Source organism: Nomascus leucogenys, chromosome 22a (assembly GCF_006542625.1).
Source record: "Nomascus leucogenys isolate Asia chromosome 22a, Asia_NLE_v1, whole genome shotgun sequence".
Classification (NCBI taxonomy): Eukaryota; Metazoa; Chordata; class Mammalia; order Primates; family Hylobatidae; genus Nomascus; species Nomascus leucogenys.
The window spans coordinates 141,205,093-141,225,958 of NC_044402.1; the positions used below are offsets into that span (position 1 = coordinate 141,205,093).

The 20,866-nt window shown below is 55.2% G+C and overlaps 1 protein-coding gene across 1 annotated transcript; it reads left to right on the forward strand.

Annotated features, from left to right (window-relative positions):
- Positions 1-8,081: 8,081 nt before the first annotated feature.
- On the forward strand, positions 8,082-19,146 carry AGXT (alanine--glyoxylate and serine--pyruvate aminotransferase). Its single transcript, XM_030803010.1, has 11 exons — positions 8,082-8,637; positions 8,851-9,043; positions 10,356-10,420; positions 11,030-11,130; positions 13,027-13,097; positions 14,035-14,119; positions 15,167-15,262; positions 15,993-16,062; positions 17,556-17,651; positions 18,041-18,169; positions 18,732-19,146. Exons 1-11 carry the CDS (start codon positions 8,473-8,475, stop codon positions 18,837-18,839), a joined length of 1,179 nt encoding a protein of 392 aa, XP_030658870.1. The 5' UTR covers positions 8,082-8,472; the 3' UTR covers positions 18,840-19,146.
- Positions 19,147-20,866: the final 1,720 nt, after the last annotated feature.

A 20,866-nucleotide genomic window follows, 5' to 3' on the forward strand; every position in this document is an offset into this window, starting at 1 on the left:
ATCTGGCCACACATTTTATGTCAGGCTTCCCTAAGACATCAGACAAAAACTCCAAAATTAGAGCAAGGCCTACGAACTCCCTTTCCTACTTTATTAAATGCAGCCTTTAAGGTTTTCAGTAACCAGGAGGAAACATTAAAAATAAGAAAGTCTCAAATGGAGGAGGAAAAATGGTGTCATCAAGCTACTGACATGGCGACAGCATTGGCACATTCTTTTCATTTGCTACTAACCCCATGGCTTGTCCCTGTAACACTAACAGAACAGGGGCCTGTCATTATTTCAGGAATCCAGGACGCTGGAGTATAGAATATCCCAAACCTCTGGGTTATAAGCTGCCCCCAGAACCCTGTCCTCATTGCAAACAAGAGGGTCATTGGAAGAGCCTTTCCCTCTCTCCCCCATGACAGGGCGTGTGGCACCTCTTCCTTCCAGGCCATCACAGCCACAACCTTGCCAACCTACCCAACAAGGGGGTCCTGCAGAACAAGGACAAAGATGAGGGCAAGGACGGGCACCTCTCCCTCTCTCCCTGGGTGATGACCAAGCCCCTGAAAGTCATTTTCCAGATGACTGACAGGGCTGTGTGGCCCCTAACTTCTCTATCTCTATGGAGGAGCCCTGAGGAAATCTGATTGAGGCTGAACAAGAGACAATGTTCCTCAGAGATACAGGGGCCAGTTATTCAGCTTTAAACATTTACTGTAGCCCAATGTGCCAATCCCTCATTTTCCTCACAGGTGTGGATGGAAAACCCCAATGAGGCTGTTTCACACCACCACTCCCTTGTGAGATGGAAGGCTATTCCTTTACCCACTCCTTTTTAGGCCTGCCAAGCTGCCCTGTTCCATTATTAGGGCATGGCTTACTCACAAAATTACAAGCTAACTTATAGCCAAGGCTTCACCTTCTAGCTGTTTTAACTCACACGTCACCAAAAGAGCTGCTACAATCTGTAGAACCTCACATTCTAAAACAAGTGCCATTTGAGGTTTGGAAAACTTCTATTCCTGGCTGTTCAGTATCAGCCACTCCTGTCATCATTCAGCTTAAAAATCCCAGTAAGTTCCCCAGAACCCCTCAATACCGCTTGAAACCAGAAGCATGAAAAGGGCTAAAACGTCTAATAACAAAAATGTTTAACCCGTGGATGAGCGTACCCATGCAACTCACCTTGTAACACCCCCCTTTTAGCTGTAAAGAAACCAAATGGCTCCGACCTTAGAGTCATTACCGAAGCTGTTATTCCTATTCATCCTATTGTCCCAAACTCTTACACCCTTTTTGGACAGATTCCCTCCACCACAGCTTGTTTTGCAGTTCTTGATCTTAAGAATGTGTTTTTCTGCATTCCTGTATGCTCAGATAGCCAATATTTGTTTGCTTTTGAATGGCAAGGCCCAGATATTCAAATAACTCAACAGTTAACTTGGACAGTTCTGCCCCAGGGATTCAGAGATAGCTCCCACCTTTTTAGACAGGCCCTAGTTAAAGACCTGTCCACACTGCAGCTTCTCTCAGATAGCAATCTACTCCAGTATGTAGATGACCTATAATCTGTAGTCCTAGCAAAGCTGTTCCAGACCAAAATACAGTATTAGTACTAAATAAACGTGCTGATTATACGTGCAAAGTATCTCCTTCTAAGGTACAAATATCCACACAGGGTGTTCAATTTTGGGGTCTTAACTCCCAGCACAAAGAGCCTCTCTAGCACTTGTAAAGATCTTATCTTAGGCCCGGCACAGTGGTTCACACCTGTAATCCCAGCACTTTGGGAGGCCGAGGCAGATGGATCACTCGAGGTCAGGAGTTTGAGACCAGCCTGGCCAACATGGCGAAACCCCATTGCTACTAAAAATACAAAAAAAGTGAGTTGGGCCTGGTGGCAGGTGCCTGTAGTCCCAGCTACTCAGGAGGCTAAGGCAGAAGAATGGTTTGAACCTGGCAGGCAGAGGTTGCAATGAGCCAAGATCATGCCACTGCACTCTAGCCTGGGTGACAGAGTAAAACTCAGTCTCAAAAATAAACAAAATAAAATAAAATAAATAATAAATTAAAAAATAAAATGCAAAATATAAGATCTTATCTTAAATGTGACAACTCCAGGAACTAAATAACAGCTTGGGTCCTTGGGGGTATGAATATGAACTCCTTCCTTTGGATTAATAGCAAAACCTTTACATGAAACCCTCAAAAGAGCTGAGGGACAACCTCTAACGTGGACTAATAATATGAAGCATGCTCTAAAGACTTTAAAACAGGCTTTAATCTCAGACCCGGCCTTAGCCTTACCAGATCTGACCAAGCCTTTCTTTTTGAATGTACATGAACAAAGGGGAATCACTTTGGGAGTTTTAGCCCAAGATCTGGGGCCCTCTAAGTTCCCTGTAGTGTATATTTCAAAACCTTTACCTGGCATCCCAGGAATGGCGCCCCTGCTTAAAAGCCTTAGCAGCGGTGACCTTCTTAGTCCAAGAAGCCTCAAAAATAACTCTAGGACAAACCTTAATGATTTTTATCCCCGCATCAGTTCTTGGATATTCTAAATTTTAAAGCCTTCTATTGGATTTCGGATAATAGAATTCATAAGTACCAATCACTTTTTTTGCAAACTCCTGAACTATCTATAAAACCTATGGCTGCTCTTGGACATTCCTGTGTAGAAACTATTGATCTTATGTGCAGTGCTAGGGCTGATCTAAAGGACACTGTGCATAAAATTCCTGATTCTACCCGGTGCACTGATGGTGGCAGGTTCATTTTAGAAGGAGAGTGTCAGGCTGTGCTATAGTTAGCCTAACTAAAGTCGTAGAATCAGGTCCTCCACCCAGAGGAACCACCTTGGCTGAAAAAGCTGAACTAATAGCCCTTATCATAGCTCTCTCACTGGGGACTGGAATAAAGCTCAAGTGACTTACATCCTGACTCAGTCTGTGTGTGTCACGTAACGCATGCCCATGCAGCCACTGGAAGCAAAGAGGATCTCTCACAGCCCATAACACCCCCACTAACCATGCACCTCTCACAGCCCATAACACCCCCATTCAGCATGTCCCTGAAATTTCAACCTTGCTAGAAGGCATACATCTCCCAATTGAAATAGCAAAATCTTTCACTGTCCGGCTCATCAAAAAGGTAACTCAAATCCTGCCCGAGGGGATAATTATGCAGATAAACAAACTAAATCAGCTGCTTGGCCACCCTCTTTCCTCACCCAACCCCACCAAAACCCCAGCACACCCCACAAAAATTACAAAAGGCACTAAAACAGGGTTTCACATTCATTCCTGAGGGATGGCTTCAAAACTCTGAAAATAAACTTCTCCTCCCTGAGGTTCCACAATGGAAAATCCTCTAAAATCTCCATCAAGCTACCCACCTGGGGGTGGAAATTTTACAAGCCTTAACAGACCCTCTTTTTCAAGGGCCTAACCTAGCCCCAACTCTATGGGACATTTCTCAATCCTGCCCAATTTGCTGTCAATCAAATCCTGAGGGTGCAATGAACCCCTGGCCCTCCTCCAACCTATTCAACATAGAGGGCCTGTCCCAGGGGAGTACTGGCAAGCTGACCCTGCCCACATGCCCTCTCGTAAGGGATCCAGATACGTTTTCGTCTTTATAGACACTTTCACAAGCTGGACTAAAGCCTTCCCACTCCAACAGAAAGAGCATCAGCAGTAACTACGGCTCTTTTAGAACACATTATTCCTCGATTTGGGGTCCCTCAATCCCTCCAATCAGACAATGGCCTAGCCTTTATTTCTTCTATTACTCCAGGAATCAGCGAGACCCTCCAAATAAAATATCACTTACATGCTGCTTACCACCCACAGTCATCCAAGGGCCAATCTAGCTTTGAAAACCCTTCTCACTAAGCTCTCTATAGAAACTCAACTGTTTTGGATAACTCTTCTTCCTATTGCCCTGTTAAGATCTAGAATAATTCCCAAAGGTTTCAACCCACCTTAGCCCTTTTGAAATTCTTTATGGATGCCCCTTTTTACAAACGGACTTATTACTTGATCCAGAGGCTCATTATCTGTCTCAGTATGATGCCTCCCTGGGCAAACTATCCAGGCCACTACTGAATACCAGGACAAATTTTGTCCAAAATCTGACCCCTCCTCATCAGAACTAAGCCCTCCTGTTAACCTGGGGACTGGGTATATTTAAAAACTTTGCCTCAAGACAGAAAACCCCTTCCAGCCCTCTGGACTGGACCCTTTCAAGTCCTCGTAGCCTCTCTCACGGCTGTTAAACTGCAGGGATTCTCCCCTTGGGTCCACCTTTGCTGCATGAAGTCTGCACTACCGCCAGAACTCCAGCCTGCTTACACTTTGACCCTTGGAAGATCTATGATTTTTGTTTTGCAAACAACCAGGTGACACTAACCTCTCTTCAAAAGCAAAGGATACCAGGTAAGCCTTTTGCTGTGTTTATCATTCACTTTCCTTCCCTCCCTTGTCATTTCCTTACGTACTCCAGAAGGGTTTCTAGGTCCTCCAATTTTCTGAGATTATCCTCAATTCACTTACTTTTTTTTTTTTTTTTTTTTTGATACAGAGTTTTGCTCTTTTCACCCAGGCTGGAGTGCAGTGGTGTGATCTCGGCTCACGGAAACCTCCACCTCCCGGGTTCAAGTGATTCTCCCGCCTCAGCCTCCTGAGTAGCTGGGATTACAGGCATGCACCACCATGCCCGGCTATTTTTTTTTTTTTTTTTTTTTGTATTTTTAGTAGAGACAGGGTTTCACCATGTTGGCCAGGCTGTTCTCGAACTCCTGACCTCAGGTGATCCGCCCGCCTCAGCCTCCCAAAGTGCTGGAATTACAGGCATGGGCCACCATGCACAGCCAATTTACTTACTCTTTATCCAGTCCCCATTTCTCAAGACCCACATACAATTATTCAGCTTGCACTGGATTTTTATTTGCAAGGTGGTTTTTCTAATTATACTTGGAGCAACTTTTGTAACAGTCCTTGAATTAGAACAATGAGACCCCTTTTTTTCTTTCTTTCATGTTTTTCTCTTTATCTCTCATATAAAAACTTCCTAATCCTCTTGGTTTCACAATACCATCTTCAGCATCTCATATGCTACTGTGAGAGGAGGAAATACTTTGTGTGGCTGGCTTTGCCATCCACAACCCGCTACTCCAAGCCGTGTAGATTCTTCTTCGTAAGCGCACCCTGTCTCCAATCAAACTGTACTGTTGGGATTTCATTATTGTTCTCACCACTCCTTCCCACACCCACCATTTCCTTCCATGCTGGTAAATTGGAAACCACCTCCCTCTTCGTGTTATCATGTTACTTCCCCCACCATCCATACTTACAGTATCACTGAAACTTCCTTAACTTGTAATGTTATTTTGGGATGTACACCTTGTTATAATGATACTCATGCGGCTAACTTTGACTCATTTGAGGCCTTAGCCTTCTACAATCAAAACTCTGACTCTGGCCAGGTGCGGTGGCTCACACCTGTAATCCTAACACTTTGGGAGGTAAAGGTAGGTGGATCACTTGAGGTCAGGAGTTCGAGACCAGTCTGGCCAACATGGTGAAACCGTCTCTACTAAAAATACAAACATTAGCAGGGCGTGGTGACAGGTGCCTGTAATCCCAGCTACTCAGGAGGCTGAGGCAGGAGAATCACTTGAACCCAGGAGCAGAGGTTGCAGTGAGCCAAGATCACGCCACTTCACTCCAGCCTGGGCAACTGAGTGAGACTCCACCTCACGAAAAAAAAAAAGATTCTGACTCTATCTCATCACTGCCAATTTATAAGCCATTAAACTGGACCAATATAGTGGGGCTCCCAGTATACACCACCCCTGCACTTCTAATACCATCATGTATGTTACTATAATGATGCAACCAGTGCAGGAAATAACCATCGTGCCACCTAGTTTACATCCTATGCCATGCACTGGCACCCGCCTGCTTTTAAACCTCCTCCATCAGTACTTAAACACAGTCTTTCCCCCATATGAGTCCTCTTAAAAACTGTCAAAAGGCCCATTTCCTTTTTTCCCAACATTTTAATTAAAATAATCATCCTGCCCCTCCTGGGCTCTTATGGCTTAGCAGCCCCGCTGAAAACTATTTAAACCCTTTTCAAGCTTTGGCCCTGTCCCACCTTGATCATTCTCTTCACTATGGTGATTGTAGCCTGGGAACAATAGCTCCCACCCAAATCACTGTCTTGAACATCACTTCCAATTCAGAATTCCCTTCTAGAAGGAAAAGGGCCCTGGGACTTGTGGGAACTATCACAACTCTTACCCCTTGGGGAGGTTTTACTTACCAGGAAATCACAACTAAGAGAACCTACCGCCTCCCTTGGAACAGCAAAAGCTGGCACCTGTCTATCAGCTCTACAAGTCATTAGACTCACCAGCAGGATTTTGGTATTTGGTAACAGGTGAGTTCTGGATTACCTCCTAGCTGAACAAGGAGGGGTCTGTGCTGTCATCAACAGGACCTGTTGCACCTGTATTACTGTGTCTGGAGAAGTGCAAACCAATGCCCAAGAAATCATCAAACAAGCCAAATGGCTACACACACTTTCCCAAAGCAACCAGGACTGGGCCAAAACTTTTATTGATTGGTTTTCATATGTCACTTGACTTCTCCCATTCCTTAGACCTTTATCTTCTGTCATTTTTCTTTTAATATTTGGTCCCTGCCTTTTTAATGCTCTGATTACGTTTCTCGGTTCCAGATGGCAACAATTCCACCTGCAGAAGGCTATGCAGTCCCAACACCGGCCTGCAACTGCAGCTCCCGTTTACATGGGGCTTCTCGATGGAATCCCATCACATGCCTCCGTGCACAAGTTTTCATGACCCTTTATTCCCTTCATGACCGAGAGCAAGAAAGGGGAAAACACGACATATCCCCCCGAACTCCCTCTCAGCAGCAAGTAGCCAGGCGCACTGGACACCCCTCTTCACTGTGCCGTTTCCCCTTTCTTGAGACCCCAACAGGAAGCAGGTGGACATAAGCATGGCGGAAAAGGAAGGGCCAAAGATTTCACCAAGATATTTGTCAGAGGGAAAATGAGGACAGCAAAGATCACCTGGCAACCATCAGGCAGGCCCCAGGCGGGGTGGGTGGCGGGGAAACTCTTTATTTGAGAAATGTAGAAGTAATTAGACGTCCCTATTATCTGAAGTTGGCACCTGGTTCCAGGCCTCTTTTCAACCGAAAACTTATACATAACTAGAATTTCTATACATCTCTGGAATGCAGCATGCCGAAACTTACTGTACAACCCCTGCCTTGTGTGTGTCTGTATACCATGCAGGTTTGCTTGCTAAATTGAGCTTGTAAACCAAAAAGTACCTGAAACAGGTCTCAATTAATTTAGAAAGTTTTTGTTTCCAAGGCTAAGGATGCACCCGCAGTACAGCCTCAGGAGGGAGGACATCCTTGCCAAGCTCAAGGGTGCACCCCTGACCACAAGTGCCCAAGGTGGTCGGGGCACAGCTTGCTTTTATACATTTTAGGGAGACATGAGGCATCGATCAATACATGGGAGATTTACATTGGTTCCATCTGGAAGGGTGGGACAACTTGAATTGGGGGGTTTCCAGGTCATAGGTAGATTTAAACATATTTTGATTGGCAACTGATTGAAGAGTTATCTTCCGCAGAAAGGAGTGTCTGGGTTATGAAATAGGGGTTGTGGAGAGCAGACGATGCCTCCAGGTAGCGGGCTTTAGAGAGAAAATAGATGGTAAATGCTTCCTATCAGACTTAAGGTCTATGTCGATGTTAATGCTGGGGGGTATGATGTGGCATGGCCTGAACGTCTTCTGGGTTAAAGTTTAGAGTGCCCTGGCAGACAGGGAAGCCCACTCAGATGGTTGGTGGGGGGCCTTCGATTTTTAGTTTTGGTTTACAAGCCTTGCCATCAGCTGCGCCAGGGTCAGCAAACCACAGTCCATGGGCCCAATCTGGCCTGCCACCTGCTTTTTGTAAATGTTTTATAGGAACACGCCCACACCTCTGGCAGCTGCTTTGCAAGCACACAGCAGGGTTGAGTTGTTGCAACATAGACCACAGGGACTGCCAAGCCTCAGTGATCTGTGCTCCGACCCTTTAAGGAACACTTCTCTCACCCCTGAGCTAAGCAGGATCAGAGGGGCTGGATGTGCAGGACTCAGAGTGGGAGCGAGGAGGGCTGGGTTGAGGACAGCTTTGTCACACTCTGTTTTTCTGTCACTCAGCCCTGGGGGCTCCCTCTGCCTGAGGGCTTAGTCCTCTGCTGCCTGGCCCTGACCCGCAGGACAAGCACAGATAAGGCTCAGGAAACAAAAGCAAAAGGCAGGGCTGCCACAGAAGCCCATCCACCAATCCTCACCTCTCACCTCTGTGTCCGCCCTGCCGGGAAATATTCCAGGGTCTGGCCAAGGCCAGTGCAGCCCCAGGTCCTCGAGCGGCAGGTTGGGTGCTGACCATGGCCTCTCACAAGCTGCTGGTACCCCCACCCAAGGCCCTGCTCAAGCCCCTCTCCATCCCCAACCGGCTCCTAATGGGGCCCGGTCCCTCCAACCTGGCTCCTCGCACCATGGCAGCCGGGGGGCTGCAGATGATCGGGCCCATGAACAAGGATATGTACCAGGTAGGAGTGGGGGTCACTCGGGGGGCCTGGGTCTCACCCGTGTTCCCACCTGCAGATCATGGACGAGGGGAGGGGTCACTGCTTCCTCACTCAGGGGGCCTGGGTCTCACCCTTGTACCCACCCACAGATCGTGGACGAGGGAAGGGGATCACTGCCTCCTTACTTGGGGAGGCAGGGAGCCTGGGTCTCACCCTATACCCACCCGCATGCAGATCATGGACGAGATCAAGGAAGGCATCCAGTACGTGTTCCAGACCAGGAACCCACTCACACTGGTCATCTCTGGCTCGGGACACTGTGCCCTGGAGGCCGCCCTGGTCAATGTGCTGGAGCCTGGGGACTCCTTCCTGGTTGGGGCCAATGGCATTTGGGGGCAGCGAGCCGTGGACATCGGGGAGCGCATGGGTAAGGGAGAGGGCCAGGTGGGGATGGCTCTGGATCCATCTTTCAAGGCCTCCCTGGCCTCCCTCTGTTTGAAGCTGGCAGCCCCCGTTCCTGGGTGAGTGCTTACCCACCTTGTGGCCCTGTGTGCACGAACCTCCTGCCAGCCCGCTGCCTCCTCCAGGCGGTGTCAGGGCACTCATGGGGCCTGACTCTGATAGGGCTGGGAGCAGCACAGGTGCCCCGATCCCCCCAGTCTCCTTGAGCTGTTTCTGGAGCGTGTGGGGGACAGAACTACAGGGAAACCTCTGGTCCCAGCACACACTCCTGAGAGCCCCAGCCGAGGTCCAGGGCCCCAGGCACCAGCTCTGCTCTGTGACAGGGTGGGGTTTCAGAAGCTGAAGGCTCCCCTCAAATCTCAGCAGCCTTCCTTCTGGAATCTTGATGTGATCCACAAAATACGGAGGAATGGGCAGAGTATTCGCCTCCAGAGTACACTTTTCTGGGAGAGAGACAGGAGCAGGAGTGTGCCCTGGGTTTAATGATTGATTGTGGCATTGAGGGACATCAGCTCGGTCAGCTGCACAATGGCCATGCTGGCTAATACACAACCATGACAGCCAAGAGGGTCCCTACCCCAAGTCCACAAACTTTTCAAGGGGACGCAGGGTCAGCAGAGGCCAGGACCCCAAGTGGACATCAGGGCATGCAGGCTCAGATGCCTGTGGTATATGGCCTTCCTTGTCCCCATTCTGTCCCCTCGGCCGCAGGTTCTTCCCCTCCCACAACCTGGCCCTGAACAGCACACAGGATAGGGCAGAGAGAGGGAGGGGACGAGGGCCTGATTCCTGGAGTCCCCAGCTCCAACAGAGGGCAAGGCTGCTGCCTCATTTGGCCCTCATCCTTCAGTCTCATCCATCACACCTGTGGTGTGCCAGCCCTGGGCCAGGTACACTCCTTGTGCCAGCCCTGGACCAGGTACACTCCTTGTGCCAGCCCTGGGCCAGGTGCAGCCCCGACCCCCGGGAGCTCACTCCCTGCTTGAGAAGGCACTGGTCAGTGTGGCCTGGGAAAGGGCATCTGAGCTGAGCTCTGTCAAGAGCGCCCCAGGAGCGTTGGCTCCAACAGCCGGGGGGTCAAGAAGGCCCTGGCTTTACACACAGAGAGGCTGTCATTGGGCAGAGTCCACCCTCCTCTTCAGGCAGGCAGCCAGGGTGCCACGGTGGGTGGGGTCCAGCCCTCACAGGGCCCCCCTGCTCAGCAGGGCCATGGGTGCCCAACACTAGCTTCTGCAGTGTGTGCAGGACACTCACGGCCCACTCTGTCCTGCACCCAGGAGCCCGAGTGCACCCGATGACCAAGGACCCTGGAGGCCATTACACACTGCAGGAGGTGGAGGAGGTAGGGGACCCAGGGTGGGGGTCAGGGCCGGGAGGAGGTGGGGGGGATCATGCTGGCTCAGGGGCCGCCTGGAAGCGGGGAGGCTGGTAGCTGGCCCTCAGCCCATCCTAGCATCTGTGAGGCCACAGGGGAGGGTTCCATTACCTGGGAATGATGGGAAGACTGGTAGGGAGGCTTCTGTCTGGCAGGAAACTGAGTCAGGAGCCTGGTCCTGTGGGCAGGGCCAGAGGGGCTAGAGGCAGGAGGCTGAGTTGGGGTCCAGGATGCAGAACATGCCCCTGACACTCAGGATACCCCACCCTGTGGGCTGAAGTCAACCTCAGCCTACCCGGAGTGTGGGGACTCAGTCCATCTAGGAACAGCCCTCACAGGCCAGGCAACAGGCTGGGGACACCCTTCCTCCATCTCTGTGCAAAAGTCCTGTTCTTGGAAAAGCCCTCCTCCCAGAGCGGAGACGCCCCAGCCCCTCCTCCCATGCAAACCATCAGGGAGGGGTTGAGGCAGGCCCAGCCCCTGCTACCTGGAGCTGCACCGCCCCGGGAGGGTTTGTGGTGGGGTCCTGGCCCCTGCACCTCTGAGCAACACCTGCAGCCATCCCTGCTTCCCCAGGGCCTGGCCGGGCACAAGCCGGTGCTGCTGTTCTTAACCCACGGGGAGTCGTCCACCGGCGTGCTGCAGCCCCTCGACGGCTTCGGGGAACTCTGCCACAGGTGAGCCTGGCCCCAGGGCGGTGGGCTGGAACACAGCTCAGAGCCAGGCTGTGGGGAGGGGTGGGCACTGGCCCCTCTGGTCCCCCTGCCCCTGGTCCCCACCCCGGCCTCTGTCACATGGTGTGGGGTGCAGGCACCTCCCAGGTCCTTTTTGCTTTCGGCTGAGTCTAAAGACAACCCCAGGTCTGGGGCAGGCTCAGGTGCTCCCTGGCCGAGCGCCCCCATAGTGCCCACTGACCTCTGTCCATGGCTGAAGAGGGCTTGGTGCAGACCTCCATATCTTACCAGGGCCTGTCCCCAGCTCACCCCGAGATTGCCAGGACACTAAAGCTGCCTGATGCCCTCCACTTCCCTCCTCCAGCCTCCCTCACCCCCGCATGGGGGTGCACAGGGCAGGGCCTTGAATGGAGTCAGATGGGATTCCTGAGAAATGGGGACAGGGCCCCTTGGGACCCAGCAGTCCCGTCTGCAGCTCTGAGCACAGGACAGAGGAGAGAAACTCCACGGCCAGGGAGGGTCCTTCTGACAGGCCCCCAGCCCAGACAGCTGGCTGCATGGCCCGTGGCCATGAATAAAGCTCACAAACATAACCTGGCCGGCTTCAGCAACACCCAGGCCGTCCCCACCTGCGACCAGCACGAGACACTTTCTGTGTCTTTTTTTTCTTTGCAAGAAAACGTGGAGGTGGAGGAGGGTGAGTTTATGAACACAGAGGTGGAGGAGGGTGAGAGTTTGTGAACACGGAGGCGGAGGAGGGTGAGAGTTCACGAACATGGAGGTGGAGGAGGGTGAGAGTTCGTGAACACAGAGGTGGAGGAGGGTGAGAGTTTGCGAACACAGAGGTGGAGGAGGGTGAGTTTATGACACAGAGGTGGAGGAGGTGAGTTGAACATGGAGGTGGAGGAGGGTGAGAGTTTGTGAACACGGAGGGAGGAGGGTGAGAGTTCACGAACACGGAGGTGGAGGAGGGTGAGAGTTCGTGAACATGGAGGTGGAGGAGGGTGAGTTATGAACAAGAGGTGGAGGAGGGTGAGAGTTTATGAACACAGAGGTGGAGGAGGGTGAGAGTTCACGAACACGGAGGTGGAGGAGGGTGAGAGTTCGTGAACACGGAGGCAGGAAGGGTGAGAGTTCGCGAACACGGAGGTGGAGGAGGGTGAGAGTTCGTGAACATGGAGGTGGAGGAGGGTGAGAGTTTGCAAACACGGAGGTGGAGGAGGGTGAGAGTTCGTGAACATGGAGGTGGAGGAGGGTGAGAGTTTGTGAATATGGAGGTGGAGGAGGGTGAGAGTTTGCGAACACGGAGGTGGAGGAGGGTGAGAGTTTGTGAATATGGAGGTGGAGGAGGGTGAGAGTTTGCGAACACGGAGGTGGAGGAGGGTGAGAGTTCGTGAACATGGAGGTGGAGGAGGGTGAGAATTTGTGGCACTGCTGCTTGAGCTGTTCTGGGACTGTCCCCTCCGGCCTGAATTCTGGCCAGCGGCTGGGCCAAGCAGCTGCTGGCAGAGGGAGGCCCAGCCTGGTGCCACCGTGGTCCCTGGGGTCCACACAGGCCCTCAGGTGCCCGCTGTCCCTGGGCAACCACATACTGCCCGGCTGACCCTCTTCAGCACCGCTGCGGGGCCCTGCAGCTGAGTCTCACCAGGGCCGTGATGCTCCCTCACTCCCCCAGCTCCCTCTGCTCCAATGCTCAGGGCTGGGAAAGGAAGAGCCACAGGTCCTGATGGATCCTGACAGGCAGGAGAAGGCAACTGGCCAACTCCTGGGGTGCAGGTGGGAGGTACCCCCCCTTCCTTGCCAGCCTGAGGCTCAGAAACCCCATCCAGCCTGGGGCCCAAGCCCTCCAGCGGCCCCTGCCTCACCTGCTGCCCTCCGTTCCGTCCCCCACCTCTCCAGGTACAAGTGCCTGCTCCTGGTGGATTCGGTGGTGTCCCTGGGTGGGACCCCCCTTTACATGGACCAGCAAGGTAAGGGTGTGCTCTGAGGGCCCTGCCCAGCCCAAGCAGCCTTGGGGCTCCGCGTGCAGGAAGCCCTGCTGGAAGCGCGCGTCCGGCAGCCGCCGCTGCGGATTCAGCCCCGTCTCCACCCGGCCCAGGGAAACGCTCACTCCTTACTGGGGCAAGAGCGGCTCCATGAACTACCCGGCACCCCAGTGCTTCCACTGAGCTTTCAGATCCAGGCATAGGGGCTGGCAGGAGAGACAGCTCCTGGTGGGGGACATTTGAGACGCCCCAGAGCAGTAGTAGAAGCGGTGGGAAGAGGAAGGGCCAGGGCTCCAGTCAATCAGGCGTAGGGGACCCCTCTGTCCAACCCCCCAGAGGCTCAGTTTCACATCTGCCCTGCGCCCTGCCAGGCAGCCCATAGCCGTGAGCACCACTGTCAGGGTCACCTTGCAGGCAACCTCAGCCAGGCCGGCCGAGGGGCCAAGGATCCTCCTGTGCCCATCCGCTTACGGGGGAGAGCCTGCACCCTGCACCCACTGTCATCCACTGCGGTGCCTGCCTACCCACCCCATGGGAGCCTGTCTGTTTCTGCAGAGCCCCTCCTGATTTGGGAGCTCTCAGGCAGGAAGGGAGGGATTTCTGGGCTGATCCTCAAACTACTACTGAAAGGAGGGACCTGGGGAGGGCCCCAGGGACATGGTGCCTGGGGTGGCAGGGCTGTCCCTGGGGACCAGCACAGCAGAGGGAGAAGCTGCGCTAAAACGCTCAGGCCTGAGGTCATGGCTGCCACGCAGCAGTGCCCAGATTTGAACCTAGGACTCCCTTCCACATCTCCCCTCCCATCGTGTACGGATTCTTGGTGGGGTCGTAGCCCACCAGCCCATTAGCTAGGCAGGCATCCCGCTGGACTGGCCGGCCCTGAGGTGGGGCTCACCCACCCGAGCAAACCACCCATCTACAGGCATCGACATCCTGTACTCGGGCTCCCAGAAGGCCCTGAACGCCCCTCCAGGGACCTCGCTCATCTCCTTCAGTGACAAGGCCAAGTGAGTGACCCACAGACCCTCGCCTCTGTGCAGGGCTGGGCTTGCAGGGAGCTCAGGTGGCCTGAGGCGGGAGGGGCGGGAGCCAGGCGGGAAGGGCTCCCCAGTCTCCTCCAGCACCTGGCGCTCTCCTGCCCACCCGCTGGGAGGCCAAAGACACTTCATTCACAGGGAGTGGGGAGGCCAGGCGAGGGGAGGGCCACAGGCGTGCGCAGGGTGCAGAGTCCGCCACTCTGGAAGTTCCCAGCTTCACACCAAGGAGTGGCCGGGAAAGGACTGAGGGCCTGGGGCCCAGCGCCCCTACCAGCCTCCGCCCTGGCTCAGCTTCCAGGGGCTGCCTCAAGGGACAACGTGGGCCACACACAGTGCCCCCTGCAGTCCCAATCTCACCTCCCGCTCCTGGTGTCCAGATTCTGAGCCAGGCCGGGCAGGGGGTGGGGGAAGGGGGCCAGGCATCACAGGCGGTTCCCATCCAGCTGCAGCCTGGCAACTGGAGGTGCCGTTCCCCAGAACAGAGAGGACTTCGGGGAGAAGTCAGGAATTCAGTGTTGGACGTGGGAGGTCTGAGATGCCTGCTGGACCACAAGGGAGGGTGAAGGAGGCGGCTGGGTGTGAGTCAGGAGCCTGGGGAGAGGCCGGGGCTGGCCCCTCAATCTGGAGTTGTAGAGACGGACACATTTAAAGTTCCAAGCCTGGCCACTGTCCCCTGGGGCCCGAAAGCAGTCACCTTTGGGTGATGTGAGAAATGAAGTCTGACCCTGTAGGAGGGGCTGGGGGAGAGAAAGGGGCACACAGAGCGGAGGGAGCTGGCCACGGTACCCCCATGGCAGGGTCACACAGGCTGGGCCCAAGGGCCAGCGGGACTGGACAGCTGAAGGACCCACGACCCGCCCGGTCCCACACTGGCCCCAGAGCACAAATGCAGCTGGGGCGGGCCCTCCTGGGGGCCCTACCCTGTCTCACTCCTGTGAAACAGGACAGCCAGCAAGACCGCCCTGGCCTTCAGCCCAAACTGAGGGGCTGGTGCTCAGGCTGCTTCTTCCTCCCCAGAAAGAAGATGTACTCCCGCAAGACGAAGCCCTTCTCCTTCTACCTGGACATCAAGTGGCTGGCCAACTTCTGGGGCTGTGACGACCAGCCCAGGATGTGAGGCCCAGCAGGGACGGGAAGGTGGGGGGTGCTGGGCATGGCTGAGAGGTGGGGGGCTGGCCTCTCACTGCACTCAGGGATTCTCCGAGCCCCCCACCTTCATGCGTCAAGAACCCCAACTAGAGCCCCAGAATCCACCTGCATCAGGCAGTCAAATGCCCCACCCTGGGTTCCCCTATTCCTCGATTGGCCCAAGGCTCTGGGCAGGGTCGTGGCCCCCACTGCCCCTTCCACAAACACTGTACCCCGCAGAGGTCCCAGCACACCCTCGGGCACTTTGGACCTGGCCCTGCCATATCTCCCCACTCCTGGGCCTCAGCTTACCCCTTCTCAAAAGACGACCTTGGCCATAAACCCAAGGCCCCTTATGTTACACACAGGAACAAGGCGCCAGGAATGGTGCCCTAGCCCAGTGGGTACAGAGGGCCAGTGCCGGCTTCACAGGCACGTTGGGGCTGAGGGGCTCGGCAGGGAGGTAGTGGCGTGTGTGTCTGCTCCTGCAGCCACCCACTGCATCCTGGCTGGGCCCCACACAGAGCCATGCTCTCCCTGGCAGACGAAGCTGCCTTCCTGGTCCAAAGTTCTGAACCCGGACAGGACTCCTGCAGAGGGTACCGGCCTGTGGTCAGAGAGCCTGTGCTGTTGGGGCTGGGGCAGACAGAGCTAATGCCCCATCTGCCCCCGACCCTGCCCATGGTGCTGGACCAAGCCCCCTCGTGACTTCCAGGTACCATCACACGATCCCTGTCATCAGCCTGTACAGCCTGAGAGAGAGCCTGGCCCTCATTGCGGAACAGGTGCGTGGGCTGCACTCCACAGGAGGAGGCAGGGCCACTGGCTGGATTGTCGAGGGCGCGGCCTGCAGAGAAGGAACCGTCCCTGGTGCACAGAGAGAAGGGAGCCTGCCAGAGAGAGACCCTCAGTGGGGGTGGGGGAGAGAGGACAGGGCCCCGGGTGCACTGGCTGCGGGCAGGGCCAGGGGGACACAGCCCCAGGGACAGATGCAGCCATGGGGCAGGTGTGGATGCTTCCAACCCTTCCATTGCTGTGTGAAGCAGTAAGTGAGGCCCGGTGAGTGGGTGGGCTGGGAGAAGGGGAGGCCAAAGGGGCCAGAGACGTGCCCACAGATAGGTGGGCGTGGATGGAAAGTGAGGGGTGGCAGTTCCTGCAGGCTTGTCCAGCGCCTGTGGCAGGGCAAGAGCTGAGCACGAGCACCTGGGTGTGATCAGGGGTTGGTTTGGCCACTGCAACATCCACACTCTCAGGACACAGGTGGCTGAGAATGGCCTCAGGCCCAGGAGCTCTGCTGGGCCACCTACTTTCATCTGGGTCCTGTGTTCCACACGGCCCATTGCCAGCCACCAGTCCAGAGTCCAGGAAGGGTCCCCGGGCTGCAGCCAGCTTCCCGTGAGGTTGCAAGGCCGTGCCTGCCACGTTTGTCCTCCTGGGTCCACTCATAAAGCCACTACCTAGGGCTGGGTTAGTGCCAGGGTGCCCCTGTAAGCTAAATGCCACCCGCACCCCCAGGGGAAGGCGAGGGGTCAGGCACTCACACAGGGAAAGGCTCTAGGGTCGTAAAGGTGGGTGGGGGGTGTGAGCCGGGAGGAGAAGGAAGAGAACAGGACCAGACAGCAGGGCACAGTCAAGGGCAGAGGCACAGGGACCTGGCAGAGTGCAGATTGCAGGGGCACATGCACAGGGAAGACGGGCCAGGGCCAGAGTAGAGAGCAGCTGCTGCCCCAGGGGACCCACCTGGGGTGGCCATGGGAACTGGTGGCTGGAGGCCGGGAGGACCCATGACCTGAGGTGATGGCACTGAGGGGCCCAGGGCTGGAGAGACCACCCCTCACCTGCCCAGAGCTGAGGCAGGAGCAGTGCTGGGGAGGAGGCCAGGTCGGGGGAGCTGGCCCTGAGAGGAGAGGGGGCCTGGGAGCCAGCGCCCTAAGCCCTGGCCCTGATCCACCCCAGCCCTGTGTAGCCCAACAGCCCTTCCCCTCCCTGCCCAGCCCCCTCCCCCTGCAAGGCGCTCTCACCTCTTCTCCCCCAGGGGCCACAGGCAGACCCCCCCTCTGTCTCTCACAGACTCCCTCTGTCTCTCCCAGACCCAGATGTTTCCTCCTGCCCTGGGGTAGTCCCAGGCCCTGCCCCCGGGCAAAGTCAAACTGGGGGCTCCAGGGGCTCCCCTGCACCAAGGCCTGCAGAGTCAGGTTCTTCCTCCTGCACCACAGAGGGCAGGGCTTCCTGCCCACCCCACCCATGCCACTGCCTACCAGCGCCATCTCCCACACAGGGCCTGGAGAACAGCTGGCACCAGCACCGCGAGGCCGCGGCATATCTGCATGGGCGCCTGCAGGCACTGGGGCTGCAGCTCTTCGTGAAGGACCCAGTAAGGAGGCCCCTGGCAGTGGGCAGCCTTGCACCCATGGGGAAGGATGAGGGGCTCTTGCCCAGCCCCCTCAGGAGGGACACTGGCTCCTGAGAAGGAGGGGGCAGCTGCCCGGTGGTGTGGCCCCGGGGCCAGGGATTAGTCTCGGCAGGAGCCGTGAAGTCACAGCTCCCGGCCTCTGATGCCGGATCTCAGGATGGCCTGTGATCTCCCAGTGGGAAGTTGCCCATCCCCTGCCTCCTAAGGGGTGGGGACCCTGCTCTCTCCTGACCCTTTCTCCCCCGGCTCCTCTGGAACCTGAAGCTGGGGCAGATGGCGCCAGCCAAGAGCTGTCACGAAGGTCCGTGCAGGGCCTCTCACCCACACACTGAGCCAGGCCCCTCCTGCAGGCGCTCCGGCTGCCCACAGTCACTGCTGTGGCTGTGCCCGCTGGCTATGACTGGAGAGACATCGTCAGCTACGTCATGGACCACTTCGACATTGAGATCATGGGTGGCCTTGGGCCCTCCACGGGGAAGGTGAGAGGGAGCGCCTCGAGGGCCTTTTGCAGAAACCAAACCCGCCACCCCTCCTTGAGCAGGACTGTGCACCAGGTCCGGGGGAGGCTGGGGTCATCCGAAAGCCCACACTGCAGGGGCATCCAGAAGGGCCCGCTCTCCAAGGGGTATCCAGTAAAGCGTATCCCGTCGCCCCTGCTCCCACCCCAGCCCACTGAGGTCACCGGGTGCAGCCTTTATGATTCCACTCAGAACGTCCTTCCTTCCCTCTGAGCAGACCCTGGAACCAGGCCGGAAGCCCCACGCCTGGGCCCGGCCGTGTCTCTGAGTGGCAGTGGGGAGGGACCTTCACTGCACCACCCTGCCCTCCCGTATGGCTGCGGGTGCGGTGGGAGGAGAGCCTGCCCTGGCCTGGGTGTTCGGGGGCCCCCTCTGTGACCTGCATGGGGCTCTCAGCTCCCCTTATGGACACTGGGTGGGTAGTCCTCACTCAGGTGAGCCCATCCTGGCTCTGGCCAGCTGTCGGCCAGGGTAGGTGGGTCCCAGCAGGGAGACTGACGTCAGCTGGGCCTGTGCCCCCCAGGTGCTGCGGATCGGCCTGCTGGGCTGCAACGCCACCCGCGAGAATGTGGACCGCGTGATAGATGCCCTGAGGGCGGCCCTGCAGCACTGTCCCAAGAAGAAGCTGTGACCTGCCTGCTGGCACACACCTGGCGCTGGCACACACCTGGCCCATGCCCACCCCGAGGGATCAGGAGGATCAGGAGCAAACAGACCCTGCAAGGTCCTCCAGGCCTGGGGACAGGAAAGCCACTGACCCAGCCCAGGAGGCAGAACCTGGCAGCTTCCCTGGCCCCAGGCAGCGCTTTTCCCTCCAGTGGCACCTCCTGGAAACAGTCCACTTGGGCGCAGAACCCAGTGCCTTCCAAATGAGCTGCAGTCCCCAGGCCGTGAGCCTCCCAGGAATGTTTAATAAAGGGCCTGGCCACCTCTCCTCACTGTGTGGAGTGGTCTGTGAAAGAGTCTGACGGGAGAGCATCTCTGCTCCCTGAGCTGCCTGATTGTGGACTTTAGGGGGACACTCCTCATCCTGCAGCCCACAGGGTAGATCTTCCCCTGGAGGGGGTGCTGTCACCACACTCTAGCCCCAGAAGTCACATCCCCAAACGTCCTCACGCACCACATCCGGGTGAACCCACACAGCCCACAGGGTTGGTTGGAGACCCCTGTCATGGACAAGGGCACCTGCGTGCTGGAGAGCGCACAGCCAGGACCTGAGCCCATGACACGTGGAAGCCTCCAGTGGAAGGCCCCCGATGCTCCCATCCAGCCAGTGCCCACCCCTCAACTGCCTGAATTCTGTGACCATAGATCAGCCTGGCATGTTTGAACTTATTTATTTATTATTTATTTATTTATTTATTTTGAGATGGAGTTTCCACTCTTGTTGCCCAAGCCGGAGTGCAGTGGCATGATCTCAGCTCACTACAACCTCCACCTGCCGGGTTCAAGCGATTCTCCTGCCTCAGCCTCCGGATTGGCTGGGACTACAGGTGTGCACCACCATGCCCAGCTAATTTTTGTATTTTTAGTACAGATGGGGTTCCACCATATCGGCCAGGCTGGTCTCGAACTCCTGACCTCAAGTGATCCACCTGCCTCGGCCTCCCAAAGTGCTGGGATTACAAGCGTGAGCCACCGTGCCCGGCCATAGTTGAATTTCATGGTCAGTGGAACACACGGCAGGTCCTCCACTGTGCCAGCTTCTTTCACTTACTGTTTTTGACACACGTGCCGTCGTGGGTGCCGGCGTGTCTTTGTTGCTGAGTGCCGTCCCGTCATATGGACGTGCCGCTGTGGGCGCCAGTGTGTCTTGTTGCTGAGTGCCGTCCCGTCATTCGGACACATCATGATTTGTTGGTTCATTACCATAGTTGAGCATCAGGGTTATTTCTATCTGGGGGCTGTTATGAATACGGTGGTAGTGAAATTCTTACTCAAGCCTTCACGTGGCCATATATTTTCTTTTTTCTTGGATAAATAACTAGGAGTGGAATTGCGGGGTCATACGATAGGCTTAACCTTATATGAGACTGCCACGAAATTCTCCGAAGTGGCTCTTCCATGCTTCATTCCCGCAGCTATGCACAAGCGTCCACGGTGCTCCACATCCTCACCCACACTCAGCATTGTCTTTTTTTGCTAGGGGGTGTAAAATCGTGTCTGATTTGGTTTTAGTTTGCACTTCCCTGATGCCTGTTCATGCTGAGCAACTTCTCATATGCTATCGGCCATTTGTAGATCTTCTGAAAAGTGTCAGTTCAAATATTTTGTTCATATTTGGATTTTTATCTTTTTATTGTCAATGTGTGATCATTTTAAAATATATTCTAGATACTATCAGATATGTGTGGCATGAATATTTTCTCCCACTCTGTGGCTTACCTATTCATTTTCTTTTCTTTTTTTCTTTTTCTTTTCTTTTTCTTTTTTTTTTTTTTTGAGACAGAGTCTGTCTCTGTCCAGGCTGGAGAGCAGTGATGTGATCTCGGCTCACTGCAACCTCCACCTCCCAGGTTCAAGAGATTCTCCTGCCTCAGCCTCCCGAGTAGCTGAGATTACAGGCACGCACCACCACACCTGGCTAATTTTTGTGTTTTTTTGTAGAGACGGGGTTTTGCCATGTTGGCCAGGCAGGTCTCAAACTCCTGACCTCAA